The sequence below is a fragment of the Ambystoma mexicanum genome, chromosome 4p, assembly GCF_040938575.1.
Source record: "Ambystoma mexicanum isolate Mex_15411 chromosome 4p, UKY_AmexF1_1, whole genome shotgun sequence".
In the NCBI taxonomy this organism is placed as follows: domain Eukaryota; kingdom Metazoa; phylum Chordata; class Amphibia; order Caudata; family Ambystomatidae; genus Ambystoma; species Ambystoma mexicanum.
Window position 1 is genome coordinate 521,634,978 of NC_090927.1, and position 17,978 is coordinate 521,652,955.

Below are 17,978 nucleotides of genomic sequence, written 5' to 3' on the forward strand. Positions count from 1 at the left end.
CGGGTTTAACACTAACAAAAAGTGCAATATTAAAAAAAAAATCATTTCCTGTCCCAAATCTCTCTTTAGACTGACACTTTACCAACCATAAACACAGATCATTTAAGCACATGATTTTGGCCATTAAATGATATGGGCCATTTTTCCAGGAAGGAAATTAGCACTTATATTATCCCATAATTAAAGTTAATAACTGCATATTCTTGTTTTCATTATAAATGCAATAGTTTAACATTAGGAGTTGAAACAAACTTTTACCCACAGGTACTGTAGGGCTCAATACTACTATTTGTAAACCTTTTAATCTATTGAAAAGCTATAACTCTGGCACCACACATCAACTTTATATGGGTTTTACTATGTGCATTATTCCATTTCTATCTTGTGTGTTCTCGTCTTAATAAAGTAACATATGTGATTTTATAAATAATGTCCCTGTGCACACTTTTTGTGTCTTTGCTAATTTTGTCACTGAGAAGTCCATCCTTGAGTAAGCCTCCACATTGTTGAACTTCAGGCAGCTCTGCAAATTCATGGATGTAATTAGGAGGTGGGCAGGGGTCAAAGGTGACTCCCCTCGACTTCTGGTACACCTTAGGCGACCCGTGGTGAAGCAAAGCAGAGGCAGTGTCGAAACAAATCAAGCACATTCTAAGAATCCTGTTTCTTTGGAAATACCTGTGAAGTTTTGCCTTCTCTAACCTGCTATATTCACAAAGGTGCAATTGGAGATTAGTGTTTGTCCATGTAGGCCAGACAGGCTGGACCTATAATTTTGTACAAAAATACTCCACATTTTGATGTTACTGTGGCGTAGATGGTCCCGTCCCCAGATAAAATAGTTAGTATTATAGCATGTTTTAATGTGTAGCACTTCATGTCTGACTCATGATTTCTCCTGCTTCTAAGCACTGTAAAAATAGGAGTTATTACTACAAAATGTAATAGCACATAATCTGTTAACCTGAGGAGGATTAAGAGCAGATTCACCCCAGATGAAATATTAACTTGAATAAAGCAGACTGGCATATTTCAGAGTTGAGTTTTAAACTCGCTGAGCTATCGAAATGCGACACAATATGCTATTTAATTAATTGTGCAGAAGCATATATGAGGGTATCTATCCACCACCCTCTCCAGTACTTAAAGAAAAATAGATTACATTTTTCAGGTTTACAATTTGGCCATGACATAACCCTACTGCTTCTAAGCACTGTAATAATTGTGTTATGTTAATTAGATATGTAACCAGCCAGACTTAGCAAGCTCCACCCTGATTACACCTCTATAATGATAGAGGTCACCCCCATCACCATCTCCCACAAAGTCAAAACCTTAGGAGTACACCTTGACTCCAACCTCACAATGAATAACCATATCAGCGCTCTCGCCTCCTCCACGGCTTATACTACCAAACATATAACACTTAGCAGGCCTCTCCTCTCCACTGAAAACTGCCTGTTACTTGCCAGAGCCCTTATCCTAACAAAAATAGACTACTGCAACATTCTCCTGTTAGGTACCTCAAAAGAAACTTAACAAAACTCCAACTCCTCCAAAACAAAGCCCTTAGACCAGCGCTGGGTATTAATAGAAGAGAGCATATCTCGCAACACAGAAGAGATGCTCACTGGCTCCCAGTACAGGCGAGAATCCTGAACAAAACTGTCACCATCACCCATAAAGGCATATCTGACTCCGCCCCCATCTTTCTCAGTCGAACCATTTCTCGCAAAACCACGCTCACAACACTCAGATCTAGCGCTAGTACACATCTCCATATCCCACGCTTCACTACTTCCAGAGCAGGCAACGCCAGCTTCCCCATAGAAGCTCCGCGCATCTGGAACTCGCTCCCCACCCACCTCAGCAACGAAACCTCCCTCCCAAAGTTCAAGAAACAACTAAAAACGTGGTTGTTCAACAAATACTAAAAGCATAAGTGCAACTCAACTTGGCTTTCCCATGCTATCCCACCTATACTTTGCTTTAGACTGAGGACCCCACGTGTCTTCTGCATACCTATGTTTCTGCCCAAAATCCCAAGTGTGTTGTATAAGACGGTTAAGATGTATGTTACTACTTAAGACACACAAGATTACTGCAACTGCTTATGATAACTAAGATGTATGTAACCTAAGCCGTGATATCTGAGGGTTTGGGCGTGTAATCAAATGCAATCAATAAATAAAATCAATAAATAAACCCCCATATCCAATGCATGTTGAATGCACATTTAAGGAGAATATTTAGTAACAGAGGGCAGTTGGATACGTGCTCACAGCTGGGTTCTATCTGTATTCTGCAGGTCACATGTTTTAATCCTAGCAAGGTCTATTCAACCATATATGCAGCTGACCATATAGCTCAGATAAGTATTTTTAATGGCATATATGGTCAGCGATATATATGAGTACAATGCTGTGATCTTAGCCTCTTGGTCCAACCAATGAATATCCATGTACGGATCAAAATGTGTTGAGGAATCATGGGTTCTCTTTCAGGTAGTTTGTTATGAACTTTTGATTTACATTTTGATTGATGGATATTGCCTTTACAGACTGACATTATGATGAAAGTCCTTCTGTGATATAATGAAGACTTAAAACATTCTTTGTTATTTATAACAATGTGTGGGGGTTTGTATCCGTTGGCTATTCCTCTGACTCTATCCCTTGCCAGGTGTATGAGGCATTTACTGATACTGGGTGGCATTACTGGACATATAAGGATGCACTTGGCATATGAAAGAAGCAACTGGATATATAACGTTGTGATTTACATATTCTGACCATACCTAGGCTGTAATGCTATAACAGACGTGAGATGGCAGAATCTTCAAAGGCTGAAATAGCAATACTGTATTATGGCAGCACCTTGGCGTATCATTACTAGGCCTAGACCTAACATGTGCAGCAATAATTGGTAAATTAAGGTGTCGTGGCATATGCATGGCAGTGTCCCGGGCCTATGTTGGTTCTACTGGGTCTACTCCTATCATAACATAACCCCCTCCATGGCATATTAAGGCAGCACCCTAGTTAAGATGTGTTGGTATCTAAAAAAGTATTTTGCCTGCTTTAGTTTTGGTATTTTTTATGAAATGTAAGGTTGTGCACGTTTTTTACACACGTCAGTCACTTCAGTTGATTATATAGAGGTTAGATATCACATGTTGTTATTTAATGTGATGTCATCGAGTTCACGGGACCTACGACATCAGTGTTTGTGATGTCACTTCTGATACCACTAACATTTTGGTGAGTTGACGTCCCTGAGACTACTCTAGGTACATTTCCACTAGTGAAACATAATTGATACCTGAAGTGAAGGATGTCCAGGAACACACATAGGATATCTGTAAGTTCTTATTTAAGTACTTATTTAAATGAAGGCCCTCCTATCCAAGATGCATCTTCTGAAAGAACAGGTTGCTTACTTATGTATGCACTGATATGGAACCTTTGAAGGTTCTGTGTCTCCTAGGAGACACAATAACATGTTCATACTAACTTGGCACATGCACGGTGACGGCAACAACATAAACAAAACAAGTTTAAAAGTGGCATTTGGCCAAAACATGTTTATGAATGCTGTTAACTGCTACAAAACTTGTGTATTTACTACAGTTGCTTATTAGTTTCTCTAAAGATGCATTTCTCACAAATGCTGTGTATCTCCTTATAAGGTAACTATAATATCATATAACGTGATGCAACACTTAATACATACATAATATATGTACACGTTTAATAAGGTAGGAACGTGGTGAATATATATGTTTATAACAATACCTTTCAATTTGACACAAGCATTGTTACTGTTAGCGGTAATGTTACCCTGGTAAAATAACTCAGTGGGTTGATCTGTGTGTGATCTGTAGGTCGCATTTTTGAATCCCAGCAAGGCCTAATCATCCTTTCATCCTTCTGAGGTTGATAAATGAGTACAAACTTTGGTTGGGTGATATTCAATATCAATATATTCTATGTAAAGCACTTTGACAAAAGCGCTATATAACACATCATTACTGTATGTTTGCACATGTATACTCAGAAAGCATCTATAGTCTGCCAGGAATGCATATCTTTCAAGATTACATTATCTGCTGCCCACGAACAGCTAACATGTGTGTGTTGCCATTTCAAATGCATATTGGGCAATAAGGCACACTGTTTTGCAACGTGTGGCTTTTCTACTCTGTTTCAGATGGTTGCCCTGGAATCACTTGTTAAATTAACAGCACTCGTGCGTGCGCTGCGGCAAGACAGCGGTCACAACTGTTTTACAACATTCAGAAGATCTTCCACTCACGAGCCTCCAGCAATTACTGAAATGTAACTAGCCACCTTATGGAAATGGCAGCGAGTTCCATGGCCACTGACACAATGAAGTCACCTTGAGTGGTAGTCCTTTACTATCCTGTGCTCCATATCCATGGACTCAGCTCGTTTGGCTGTAAAGGGAAGCCTCATGTATGGCGACTGGAGGTAATGAACAGCTTTTGAGTCACCACTTCTAGACAACTGGGCCAAAGGAGGCGGAAGAGGACTAGGAACAGGTCGAGAAATAAGCCGCAACCCTTTGCTTGCAGCTTGAGGTTGTGAAACGTCTTTTTTATACATACGTTTATACATAAATTCAAAAAGATAATCAGATATCTCACTCGATTTTATAAGCTTGTCTGTACTTCAACACCTGGAACAGACATTTTGGAAGCCTTTACCTCTTTCTTGTAAGTACTTCTATCTTGTGTTTCCAAATGCTACTAAGTATGTTGATCTGTACATTGATGTATGATATTTACAGTGAAAGTATGTGTTTACTTTAGAAAAGAAAGGGCAGAGTGGAAAAAATGTGGCGGTAACGATATGACCGCCACATTACCACTACAGCCAAACCCAAGGTTTGGGTGGAAAGTGGGAGATTTACCTCCAGCATTTTGCTGGAGGTAAATCTTGGAAGTGTTATTACTGTGGCACTAATAGCGTGGTGGTCATAGCACCCAAAATGTCCAATTGGGTCCAATGGACCCAATGGGATTGGGGACTTACTGCCCCCCGCCCCGCAACTCGGGATCCAGTGCTAATTGTGCCAGTTCACGTGACGGTAACTCAATTTGCCTTGGCAGTATCCTGGCGGATTTACCACTGGATTTACCACTGGGATAACGCCTATATTGTGATAGAACCCAAAATCTTCAAATCAGTTGTCACTGGGGTATGTATAAATGGGAAGGTGTAGGAAGAGGTATTCCAACCAAACAAGCCAGGAAGCTTGCACTTCTGGCCTTTTAGCTTTGTTGCACAACTTGGAAAGCCGACATTCTGCTAACCAGAATTGTTCATTATACAGTACCATTGGATTCCCAGTGGTACCGGATAATCAAGCTTTATCTGTTCTGTAAATAATGGTGTATTCTTTCCCAATAACTATATCGCTGTATTACTGTCAATGTTATATGCTATGTATTGAGCTTTACAAATAATACACACGTCAAACAATTGAGGTCTTCATTCCGTGTTAGGCAGGGACAGACTGTTCCCAGGGAAGACACATCCCACTAGAAAAAGAAGACCCAATTTGAATAGACCAGTGACTTGTTGCTTGAAGAGTTTCGGAATGGGTGACGAGTTTCGGCATGGGTGACGAGTTTTGGCATGGGCACAGAAATCAGACCTGTGCTGAAGCAGTCCATGCTGTGTGGCTTTGGTATCTTGATTCCTGCATAATGCTACAGTTTTCATAGACTAGGTTTGTCTTTCCTGCACTTGAAAAAGCAGTGAACAGTCTATAAAAATGAATGGTGAAATCTGTTCACCCTCAATGCAAAGGCAGCCACCAGTCCTCATCCCCCCCACGTATATGTGCACTTGGTAGATATCAATTTGGATTATTTGCATGCATCCAATGATGGACCCTGATTCCCAGTAGAATATGGGGGTGTGGGGATTTGTATCCGTTGGCTATTCCTCTGACTCTATCCCTTGCCAGGTGTATGAGGCATTTACTGATACTGGGTGGCATTACTGGACATATAAGGATGCACTTGGCATATGAAAGAAGCAACTGGATATATAACGTTGTGACTTACATATTCTGACCATACCTAGGCTGTAATGCTATAACAGACGTGAGATGGCAGAATCTTCAAAGGCTGAAATAGCAATACTGTATTATGGCAGCACCTTGGCGTATCATTACTAGGCCTAGACCTAACATGTGCAGCAATAATTGGTAAATTAAGGTGTCGTGGCATATGCATGGCAGTGTCCCGGGCCTATGTTGGTTCTACTGGGTCTACTCCTATCATAACATAACCCCCTCCATGGCATATTAAGGCAGCACCCTAGTTAAGATGTGTTGGTATCTAAAAAAGTATTTTGCCTGCTTTAGTTTTGGTATTTTTTATGAAATGTAAGGTTGTGCACGTTTTTTACACACGTCAGTCACTTCAGTTGATTATATAGAGGTTAGATATCACATGTTGTTATTTAATGTGATGTCATCGAGTTCACGGGACCTACGACATCAGTGTTTGTGATGTCACTTCTGATACCACTAACATTTTGGTGAGTTGACGTCCCTGAGACTACTCTAGGTACATTTCCACTAGTGAAACATAATTGATACCTGAAGTGAAGGATGTCCAGGAACACACATAGGATATCTGTAAGTACTTATTTAAGTACTTATTTAAATGAAGGCCCTCCTATCCAAGATGCATCTTCTGAAAGAACAGGTTGCTTACTTATGTATGCACTGATATGGAACCTTTGAAGGTTCTGTGTCTCCTAGGAGACACAATAACATGTTCATACTAACTTGGCACATGCACGGTGACGGCAACAACATAAACAAAACAAGTTTAAAAGTGGCATTTGGCCAAAACATGTTTATGAATGCTGTTAACTGCTACAAAACGTGTGTATTTACTACAGTTGCTTATTAGTTTCTCTAAAGATGCATTTCTCACAAATGCTGTGTATCTCCTTATAAGGTAACTATAATATCATATAACATGTGATGCAACACTTAATACATACATAATATATGTACACGTTTAATAAGGTAAGAACGTGGTGAATATATATGTTTATAACAATACCTTTCAATTTGACACAAGCATTGTTACTGTTAGCGGTAATGTTACCCTGGTAAAATAACTCAGTGGGTTGATCTGTGTGTGATCTGTAGGTCGCATTTTTGAATCCCAGCAAGGCCTAATCATCCTTTCATCCTTCTGAGGTTGATAAATGAGTACAAACTTTGGTTGGGTGATATTCAATATCAATATATTCTATGTAAAGCACTTTGACAAAAGCGCTATATAACACATCATTACTGTATGTTTGCACATGTATACTCAGAAAGCATCTATAGTCTGCCAGGAATGCATATGTTTCAAGATTACATTATCTGCTGCCCACGAACAGCTAACATGTGTGTGTTGCCATTTCAAATGCATATTGGGCAATAAGGCACACTGTTTTGCAACGTGTGGCTTTTCTACTCTGTTTCAGATGGTTGCCCTGGAATCACTTGTTAAATTAACAGCACTCGTGCGTGCGCTGCGGCAAGACAGCGGTCACAACTGTTTTACAACATTCAGAAGATCTTCCACTCACGAGCCTCCAGCAATTACTGAAATGTAACTAGCCACCTTATGGAAATGGCAGCGAGTTCCATGGCCACTGACATAATGAAGTCACCTTGAGTGGTAGTCCTTTACTATCCTGTGCTCCATATCCATGGACTCAGCTCGTTTGGCTGTAAAGGGAAGCCTCATGTATGGCGACTGGAGGTAATGAACAGCTTTTGAGTCACCACTTCTAGACAACTGGGCCAAAGGAGGCGGAAGAGGACTAGGAACAGGTCGAGAAATAAGCCGCAACCCTTCGCTTGCAGCTTGAGGTTGTGAAACGTCTTTTTTATACATACGTTTATACATAAATTCAAAAAGATAATCAGATATCTCACTCGATTTTATAAGCTTGTCTGTACTTCAACACCTGGAACAGACATTTTGGAAGCCTTTACCTCTTTCTTGTAAGTACTTCTATCTTGTGTTTCCAAATGCTACTAAGTATGTTGATCTGTACATTGATGTATGATATTTACAGTGGAAGTATGTGTTTACTTTAGAAAAGAAAGGGCAGAGTGGAAAAAATGTGGCGGTAACGATATGACCGCCACATTACCACTACAGCCAAACCCAAGGTTTGGGTGGAAAGTGGGAGATTTACCTCCAGCATTTTGCTGGAGGTAAATCTTGGAAGTGTTATTACTGTGGCACTAATAGCGTGGTGGTCATAGCACCCAAAATGTCCAATTGGGTCCAATGGACCCAATGGGATTGGGGACTTACTGCCCCCCGCCCCGCAACTCGGGATCCAGTGCTAATTGTGCCAGTTCACGTGACGGTAACTCAATTTGCCTTGGCAGTATCCTGGCGGATTTACCACTGGATTTACCACTGGGATAACGCCTATATTGTGATAGAACCCAAAATCTTCAAATCAGTTGTCACTGGGGTATGTATAAATGGGAAGGTGTAGGAAGAGGAATTCCAACCAAACAAGCCAGGAGCTTGCACTTCTGGCCTTTTAGCTTTGTTGCACAGCTTGGAAAGCCGGCATTCTGCTAACCAGAATTGTTCATTATACAGTACCATTGGATTCCCAGTGGTACCGGATAATCAAGTATTATCTGTTCTGTAAATAATGGTGTATTCTTTCCCAATAACTATATCGCTGTATTACTGTCAAGGTTATATGCTATGTATTGAGCTTTACAAATAATACACACGTCAAACAATTGAGGTCTTCATTCCGTGTTAGGCAGGGACAGACTGTTCCCAGGGAAGACAAATCCCACTAGAAAAAGAAGACCCAATTTGAATAGACCAGTGACTTGTTGCTTGAAGAGTTTCGGAATGGGTGACGAGTTTCGGCATGGGTGACGAGTTTTGGCATGGGCACAGAAATCAGACCTGTGCTGAAGCAGTCCATGCTGTGTGGCTTTGGTATCTTGATTCCTGCATAATGCTACAGTTTTCATAGACTAGGTTTGTCTTTCCTGCACTTGAAAAAGCAGTGAACAGTCTATAAAAATGAATGGTGAAATCTGTTCACCCTCAATGCAAAGGCAGCCACCAGTCCTCATCCCCCCCACGTATATGTGCACTTGGTAGATATCAATTTGGATTATTTCCATGCATCCAATGATGGACCCTGATTCCCAGTAGAATATGGAATTCCTGGCCCGGTCCAAATCCAGGGAGAGGACTTTTCCATTGGGTTCTTTACCAGGACCATTCCAGCATCATTGCAGTGAGTGTTCTAGTAGGCAAAGTAAATAGTAGAAAGTTCATCAAACAGAAGCGGGACAGAGTGGTTCATGTCAGACGAGCTGTAAATAATGCCAAAACTGAATGCACAAAGGCAACCGATATAGACGTACTCCTCTAAATGATGTAGAGACCATTATGCAGGTGTGCGATTACCAAGGTAACGTGAACCTGGTTTATTACCATAAATTCAATATCCTTGTTGTGAAGATGATGTAGTCAGCAAAGTGATATTTTCCTTCTCTTTTACTGATTCTCCTTCAGTCTTACCTTTGTTTTGCTGTCAAAGCAGGTGAATCCAAGGGCAAAATCCACTGTAAAGCACAGCGCGTCTCCTTCACAGCTGCACATGTACGTCTTTGACTGAAAAATAACAAAATGTGAATGTACAATGTTGCATCAACTATGGATATCTCTAAACAGCAGGAGATTCAAGACAGGTATTTGGCTTCATATGAAAGGAAAATGAGGCACATAGCCACACACTGAATGATGCAATTATTGACGATTTGCAATTTGAGTACTCCATTACAACAGCTATTTCAGAACACCACATCACTTGAAAACTTACAGGCTGAAAAAAAATAATCAATATTTGAAAATATTTTCTATGAGTGAGGGCCCAGTAAACGAATTTTAATAAAATATGTTCTTAGGATAATTGTTGGCATTTCACTAGCTTCAACTTTAGATGTTTACACATGTATTTGTGTCACTCTCATTGAACAGACACGCAAACCACAGAAAGAAATGCATGCATTGGGGTAACAAAAAGTATCATTACAAAAACATCACTTATCAAGTATGGCGGCTTAGAACTCTAGATAAAACAGGGGCACAACAAAAAATGACACACATTTTCTAGACATTGCACTTTGGCAGTGACAAAAACCAGTGGCGGCTGGTGAGTTTGAAACCAGGTGGGGCGTACATTTCCCAGGGCAAATTTAGTAGCGAGCGCACGCAGTGTGCAAGCCCATACCCCCAGGGTGGTGCGGGGTGGTTCTCCCCCCATGACATTTTTAGAAAAATGGCCTACAAAATGTGCAATTTACTGCCCAAAAAATCCCCGAAATATGAAAAAAGCATTCAGTTTTACATATTAATGGTGGTACACTATTCTTACGTGTGCAAGTGTGATGGTGTATTTTACAGCAGCTTGTATTACCCGGCTGAAGTCCCTTTTAACTGTCAAATACTTGTAGCCAAATTATTTTCTTTTTTTCTTTTTTCCACACTGTGTGAGGGGACTGGAAACTGATTCCTGCAATCCAGCCGCAGAAGCCTGGACTAGTTGGGCGTGTGCCTCATTAAGCCCTGCCCGCTCTTCGTTGCCTCACCTGAGGTAACAGCAGCCCAGGGATCTACTTGTGACGTTTTGTATATTCAGCATTTTTTGTCGAAAAATGCCGAAAATATTAAACAGCACATTGGATGTTGAAGATCATGCTACGCGGGCACTGCCCGGCAGCAGTAGCACGCCTGCCTGGGCCTTGCTGTCTGTGGCCCAAGGCCCTTGGGCCTTGATCCACAGACCGGGGGTAAAGAAAGGCCCAGGCCAGGCAGCCCCCGCCTTGGTGGTAGGCGGGCCCGGGCCCGCTACCACCAAGACCCGGACTAGTAGTGAGACACAAGGCCCCCCAAGTTGATGGCAGTCACAGTTAGCAACACTGAAAGGTGTAGGCCCTGGCCTACAGGTCTTTCAGTGTTGCTGACTGGGGCCGTGGACCACGTCCCCGGGCCCAAAAGAAAACAGAACAACATCAACATCTGGGTCGGGACGGGACCACCTGGTACTTGCCCGCCGGCAACTCGTCGTGTCGTGGTCCAGGCCATCTCTGCTGGGCTGGTGGTCCTCAGGGCAGCTGAGCTTGCGTCGTGTTGTGTGACTCCTGCCGTCGTCCGACTCCAAAGAATCCAGGGGAGAGAGTGTGAAGGTGGCGTAGGCGCACCCACACACCCTGCACCACCACGAGATCTGCATAGATACAGTAATGTCATTGGCTGTTTGCCAGCAAATGCAAGGGTTGTCATTGGCTGGCAAACAGCCAATGACATTACTGTGTCCATTCAGGGGAGGGACTAACCTAGTGCGCTGTTTGCGCACATTTTAGAATGGCGGGGCCACCCCTGAAGCGCCCGCCAGCCTTCTAATTAAAGGGGCTTACGTAGAGTGTGTGGAGCTGCGAGCTCCACGCACTCTTCTATTGAAGAAATTAGAGTAAAACGGGACGCGCCCAGCTGTGAAAGCAGCCCGGCCCGGCCCTTAGTTATTGGTGCCTTGCCACAGCGCACCCGCGCTGTTGGCAAAGGAAATGCAAGCTAAAAAAGAGATTTAATCAGAGAAGTTCTCTGATTGAATCTCTTTTAGCTTCCTCTTTCTTTTCTGGGGGGGGCGGCGCCCGGCCGCCCTATGATAGCAGCCGCCACTGACAAAAACTGTAATCTAGTTGCATTGCCTCAAAGACATTCACCCTCATTATATGTTTGCCGTTCCAGAAAAAAGTGACTTTAACAACGGTTATGGCACCTTCTCCAGATGAGCAAACTACAAGTCTGCCTGTAGGGGCAGTGAACGAACAGCAGGCCTGACCTGCAGGTAGCTCAAGCCCCTACCAGCAGGTTTCTCACTGAAGCACCAGCACCGTTTCTGATGGTGCCGGTGCTTCAGTGTTCCCTGCTCCATGGGAATGGGAATTTACCGTTCCTCCGCAGCCCGTAATATCACCAGGATATCGGGCGGCAGAAACGGTAAGCCGAGGTTGCCGGTAGGCCGCCGATAGCATTGGCGGCCTACCACCAACCTTATAATGAGGGCAAATGAGTGTGTGTGTGAGTGTATGCACAGCTCTCCTTATCCCGAGAACCCTGCTAAAATTCTGCATCGGTAAGGGGCCTTTGGATCACAATGCAGCGATTGATGCTGCAGCGATTTCCTCCACACATACACAACCTAAAACTCCCTGAATCAATATATATGCTTCAATGTCATAAATATTTAAATGTTACAGTGAGTGTTGTGAAAAACAAAATGAGAACCAAGCCCATTCTCCATTATGTACCTTGTAATTCAAACATACAAGCCTTTTAACACATACATGTTTGCCAACTATGAGGATATGTTGTCATTCCTATGTTCCCTTAATGTGATTTGATATTATTCAACACAGACTAAAACCATAGCTCCTGCTGGTTGCACCCTCCCCTTTCTCAAAGGAGCATTTTGAATAAGTAATAGGTTTGTAGTTGAACTGGTGATTGTCGGAAGCGGCCAGTACGAGAATTCCAGTGTGTGAGAGCAGTAGAGCAGCAATACTGGTGCGACTTGACGATCCAATATGTCCTTTCCTCTAACACAGTCCAGGCAGCAGTGAGGACGGTTGCGAGCCGACGAAGCTGGAACCGAAGTTGAAGCTGAGTGCCGGGTGCCGGGTGTTGGGTGTCGGATGCCGGGTCCCATACCTGTTCGCATTTCTGCATTTCTGCACTCCGCAAGCATTTTCAGCGCTGTCTGTGCTGTCTGTGGTCACGTTTGGAGAGATGAGGTTTTTGTAGATTGAGCACGTTAAGAAACAGAAACTGCTCGTCATCGCTGAGCTGAGCTGTTGAGTTGCGGCTATTGAGGTATTGAACTGCTGAAGTTTCGGTGGGTAAACACATGGCAAAATTCATGTTACACGCACGGCAAACGCACGATAAACTTACTCGCTGTTCTAAGTAAACTGTCCTGAGCAATTTGAGCAATTTGAGTAAACCGATCATCTGGGCTGTTGCTGTTTGAGCTGTTGCTGTTACGGCAGGGACTATCGTAGCCCAGCCAGTCAATCCTGCCATTTGGAACCTGGTAGTCGAGGCTGTTCAGCAATTTGAACAATTCCTCACCATTGTCTGAGGCACAGGGGCTTGTTTGCTTGAGACCTGCGTGGCGACTGTGGGCTATTCGCCTTTGAGCCGCTCAGATCTCTGCCAGCCGGGAACCCTGCGCAAAGGAAATAAGGAAACAAACAAACCAAAGGTGGTGCTGGTTTGAAACCTGTGTGGCAACTACGGGCATTCGGCCTTTGAGCTGCACGGGTCTTTATTCTTTTCAGTCCCTGCACGGGTCTTTATTCTTTTCAGTACCCGTGTGGGGGGCCAGCGTGGGAGATTGCCTCTGTGAAAGAGGCCCATCTGGAGTCCGTGCGGCATCCGTTGGCACTTTGCCTTTGAGCCGCACAGCTTTTCTTTTTTTGTCCCAGGGCGAATGAACCATCCTATAATTTGTCCAAAGTCAGTATCTCATAGGACAATGAAACTGCAGAGCAATTCGCTCCAGGATGATACGAGAGCCCCAGAATGGGAGGAGCCTAAAACCGCTAGTAGCCCTCTAGTACATGGGGTGAGGGGGCCTTTGGAAGTAACCAGGAAGGTCCTGTTTCCTGTAGTGGGGGCTCAACAGCTTCAGGTCCAAGTGCATGCAGACCCATCCCTGTCCCCCCTCTCTACACCAGTAAGAGTTTTTGGGGGGCAGGAAGCAGAATCTACTCTGGCGGACAATTGGAAAAAGGGTCTTGAATTTACAATAACCACAACTAAAATTTTAAAAAAAATTGAGGAGCACTTTGGAGAAAGGAAACAGCTGCATGGATCAGAAATTAACAGAGAAATTGACACATCCTCAAGCCCCGTTAGAAATCACAAAGGGTCTAAGGAGCCTGCTAGGCATGTTCTGGATCTGGACACAAATGATCATACGTTAAGTAAACTCAATCTGTCCGGCATAGACATTAATCTAGAGCTTGCTGGTCCAGTACAGGAAGAATTACCAGCAAAAGTACCATCAGCCCTAGATTCAAGCGACACCCAAGGGGAAAGTGTTGAAGATAGGGTCCAGTCAAATGACAACACTTTGAGTGCACTCAACTATGTACTGAACTTGTTAGTTTCCGTTTTCGAACTTTTGAAAACCGAAGTGCAACTTCAATCTGGCTCCCTAATGGAACTGATGAAGGAGGAGGCCGCTCTCGATGGTTCAGTAGTGGGCTGTTGCAACGTTATTAATACAAATGTGCTGTCAAAACTGCAGAGATGCAGTTAGAGTCAATTAAACAAGGGCTGGACATCTCAGCACTCCAAAGGACTTTGCAGCCAAAAATAAATCGGAAGAGACAAATAGATCTCTAAATCACGCTCTGTTGTCCCAACTCCAATTGTTAAATCAGAACCAATTGGAGCAGGTTGTGTCAGAGCCATTAGTGGTGGATAGTCAACAAATGGATGACACACCGTTGTTGGAGTCGGTTCTGGAAGAGTTTCGGAGACTGGCGAATGTGGGAGAGGGGTTCCAAGATGAAGACACAGTTGGAAAACTATCCCTGATCAACTCTAGTGATCAGTCGTATTCCCAAGGCGTGGAGACCTTAGCAGCCCGTCCCCAAAGTGCAAATCTAGGGGGGAAAAAGAATTGAAAAAGGGAAGCAAGAAGGGTGAAAAGACTCAAAGAAAAAGATGCTGGTAAAAAATGGGGAAAAAAATCAAAGAAACAATTGAAAGCAAAACACAAGAACTCAGAAACTAACTCATTTTTGAAGAAAGTTAGTTCCTCCCATCCATTGGTGGCAGAGGATGATCAAGAAATTGACCCACTTGACTCATTGAATAGTCCACAGGGAAAAAGAGGGGGTGTGAAGAGGAGGAACAACCAGGAAAGAGCTCTCCAGGGTGTCCCGGAAGATGCAAGGAAAACTGGCTTTAATAAAATCGAGGGTCTCAAACAGAATAGACTTTGAATAAGCAGGAAGCTGTCCTAGCCTCATCAAATCTGAAGAAGGTCATCAAATTAGCCCCCATTTTCCTCAAAGTCAAACCAAAATCAGGGCCTAAATCATCCCTGGTTAACGACGGGAATATAGTTGAACCAAAAATGTATGTAAAGATCGCCCAATCTTTCTGAAAAAACCCTCAGTGCAAAATCAGATGAAAACCACATCTCCGATGGTAGAAATAAAACTGGGTGAAGGTACATTCAGGTGTGTGGGCGAGCCTATCGGAAGAAATTGCGATCTCATCCCAGGTCATTACTGGGACTCTGGAACAAATGTCCCCACAGAGATAGGAAAAAATCATCACAGACTCACATTATGCAATGCCGATTATTTGGCTGTCTTTAACTGCTAAAAAGCATGTAAAAAGCACGTAAAATGTCTAAACCGCGGGACCATACTCTCACTTCTGAAAAAAGTTCAGAGTTTGTTTTTAATCAACAGTAAAGCCATTGAATCAATCAGATTCCCAGACCCAAATAATCCTCTTTTGGCAGAAGTGGGCTGTGCCTCCAGGGAAGTGTTCCAGGCAATTGAAGATGCAAAATCGGATTTAAGGAACTTGGACATACTGGTTTTAATAAGTCAACCAAAATCACTGCAGCCACGGAATGTGGCAGCCAGAAAGAATGTTCACTTTCACGAAGGGGCTACCAAATTGCAACCCACTACCAAGATGTCTACGGCCACATGTGAATAGACGAGTGTCTCCAATAAGGACAACACCCTAGTCCTACTACCAAGTATTTTAACAGAGATCTTTCAGAAGCTGGGTCTAGGTACCCAACATCTTTGAAAATAAGGGGCTGAGAGTCATCTGCTGGAACACACGGGGGCCCAATAATTGTACTTCAAGGGCCATAAAGAACTATCTGTTTGATGTGGGAGATGTCATAATGTTGCAGGAGACATGGCTCGTAAATCCTATAGTAGTTTAAGGGTATTCAATTGTTGTACAAGGGGCAGCACAGAAAGCTAGAGGGAGGCCGAGTGGGAGGTTGCTTATTGCCTTCAAAAATTAAAAATTTAAGGATGTTGTCTCCTTTGAAGGGAATTTTCAAGGGCTACAAATGTCCAAGGCTACACTTAGAAATGGGGTGTGTGATAGAGCAATGATTTTTTGCAATATTTACTGGAATCTGTCTAGTATGGTGCTTCTTGTATTCCTTGATGCGTTAGCCAAGGCAGTCGGAGATATGAAATCTGCTTTTCCAGGGGCGGACATAATCCTGGGGGGCGATCTAAACATACAATGTATTGACCTCCTAAGAAATCAGAGATTATCTGTGGGGAAAAGAACTACCAAAAATGGCCACTGGTGGGTAGAGTGGTTAAATGATTGGGGCTTGAAAATGTCAAATGGGTGTCTTCCAGGTGACATCCCGGCCAATCCAACTAGGATTCAGGGACGTCTGCCTCAATATTGGACTATCTCTTCCTATCTGGTGGTCTTTTCGAACAGAAAGTAAACCTAAACATAAAAGAGAGGGGTGGTAGTGACCATCTTAGGTTGGAACTCTTTTTCCCAGAAAATTCAGCAGAAATTTCGCCACGGATGTCTCAGAGGCTAACATCCCAGAAAGGTAAAGTTTGCCTAATGAAATATAAAGCTGTGGGAGCTGTCCTAAATGAAAGGCTTTCTGCACTACCAGAAGTAGTGCAAAAAGAGGATTGCTCTCCCTCAGGCTTTATTCAATTTATTTGGCAAATCTGTCCCCCGAAGCCAGGTGGGGGTGGGTCTAAACAAGTTCACCGGCACGTGTATGATGAAGAAACGATGGCTAAGAAAAAAGACCTCAATGGCAGGTTGAGGCTTATAAAAAAAGACTCATCAATTGGTAAAATTGAACAAGGGGTGCAAATAAGACTGCTTAAAAACAGGTACAAACAATGGTCAGTGGCTAGGAATGTAAAAAGGTTCCAACAGGATGGGGAGCATATTTTGGAGGTTCTAGGCAAGAGAGATGTAAAGGGGTTTTGGGACACTATGCATGAAATGGAGGGGGAAAATAACTAATTGTGCAATTTGGTACCCGATGGTGATTGGATCAAATACCTAAAGTCAGTCTTTGGTCAACCAGTAAGAACAGTTTGTGACTATAATACTGAGGCGGATTGGCGGCTTGATTTCAACACCTCGGATATTGAAGACTTCATTAGGAAGCTTCGTCCTCGAAAGCGGCAGGGCCTAACCGTCTGACGCATTAAGTCCTGAAGGGAAATCCAGCTCTATGGGCAAAATTGCTTAACTGGCACTCTAGGGAAATTCTGACTCAGAAACAACTACCAACATCGTGGCGCACTGCCACAGTTATCCCACTATTCAAGGGATATTGACAGCAAGATTTTAATGAAAATCCTGCTGGGGGAACTGGAAACATGGGGAAAAAAAGTCAGAATGCTCACAAAATGTCAAACTGGGTTCAGGAGGGGACTCTCAACGGCAGTGAATGGCATAGTATTAAATCTTCTGAGTGAAAAAACTCAGGGTAAGGGTGGTGAACAACTTTATGGTGCCTGGGTAGATTTCTCAAGGGCCTTTGACCAAGTGGACAGGGGAAGGTTGTGGATGAAGTTAAGAGCAAAAGGCATCCCAGAGGGCTCCTGCCGATGCTCATCGAATTCCATAACGGCAATGACATCAGGGTGAGATTAGATGCGGAGGGTCATCTGTCAGACTGTGAGAGTTAACTGGGGGGTCAGACAGGACTGTCTCGGGCCCCGCTATTTTTCAACCTGTATACCTCTGATATGGGGGATATTCTAGCATCTTCGGCGTTGGCCAGTCCTTCCCTAAATGGTAAGAAAATACACTGGCTGGCCTACGC

General features: G+C 43.2%; 1 protein-coding gene across 1 annotated transcript in view; it reads right to left on the minus strand.

The window, feature by feature from the left end:
* SNTG2 (syntrophin gamma 2) overlaps positions 1-17,978 on the minus strand; it is a 1,542,102-nt gene that overhangs the window by 244,489 nt on the left and 1,279,635 nt on the right. The window contains exon 15 of the mRNA XM_069605189.1: positions 9,620-9,712. Within this exon, the coding sequence (XP_069461290.1) occupies positions 9,620-9,712 (93 nt within the window). The remainder of the gene's footprint in view (positions 1-9,619; positions 9,713-17,978) is intronic.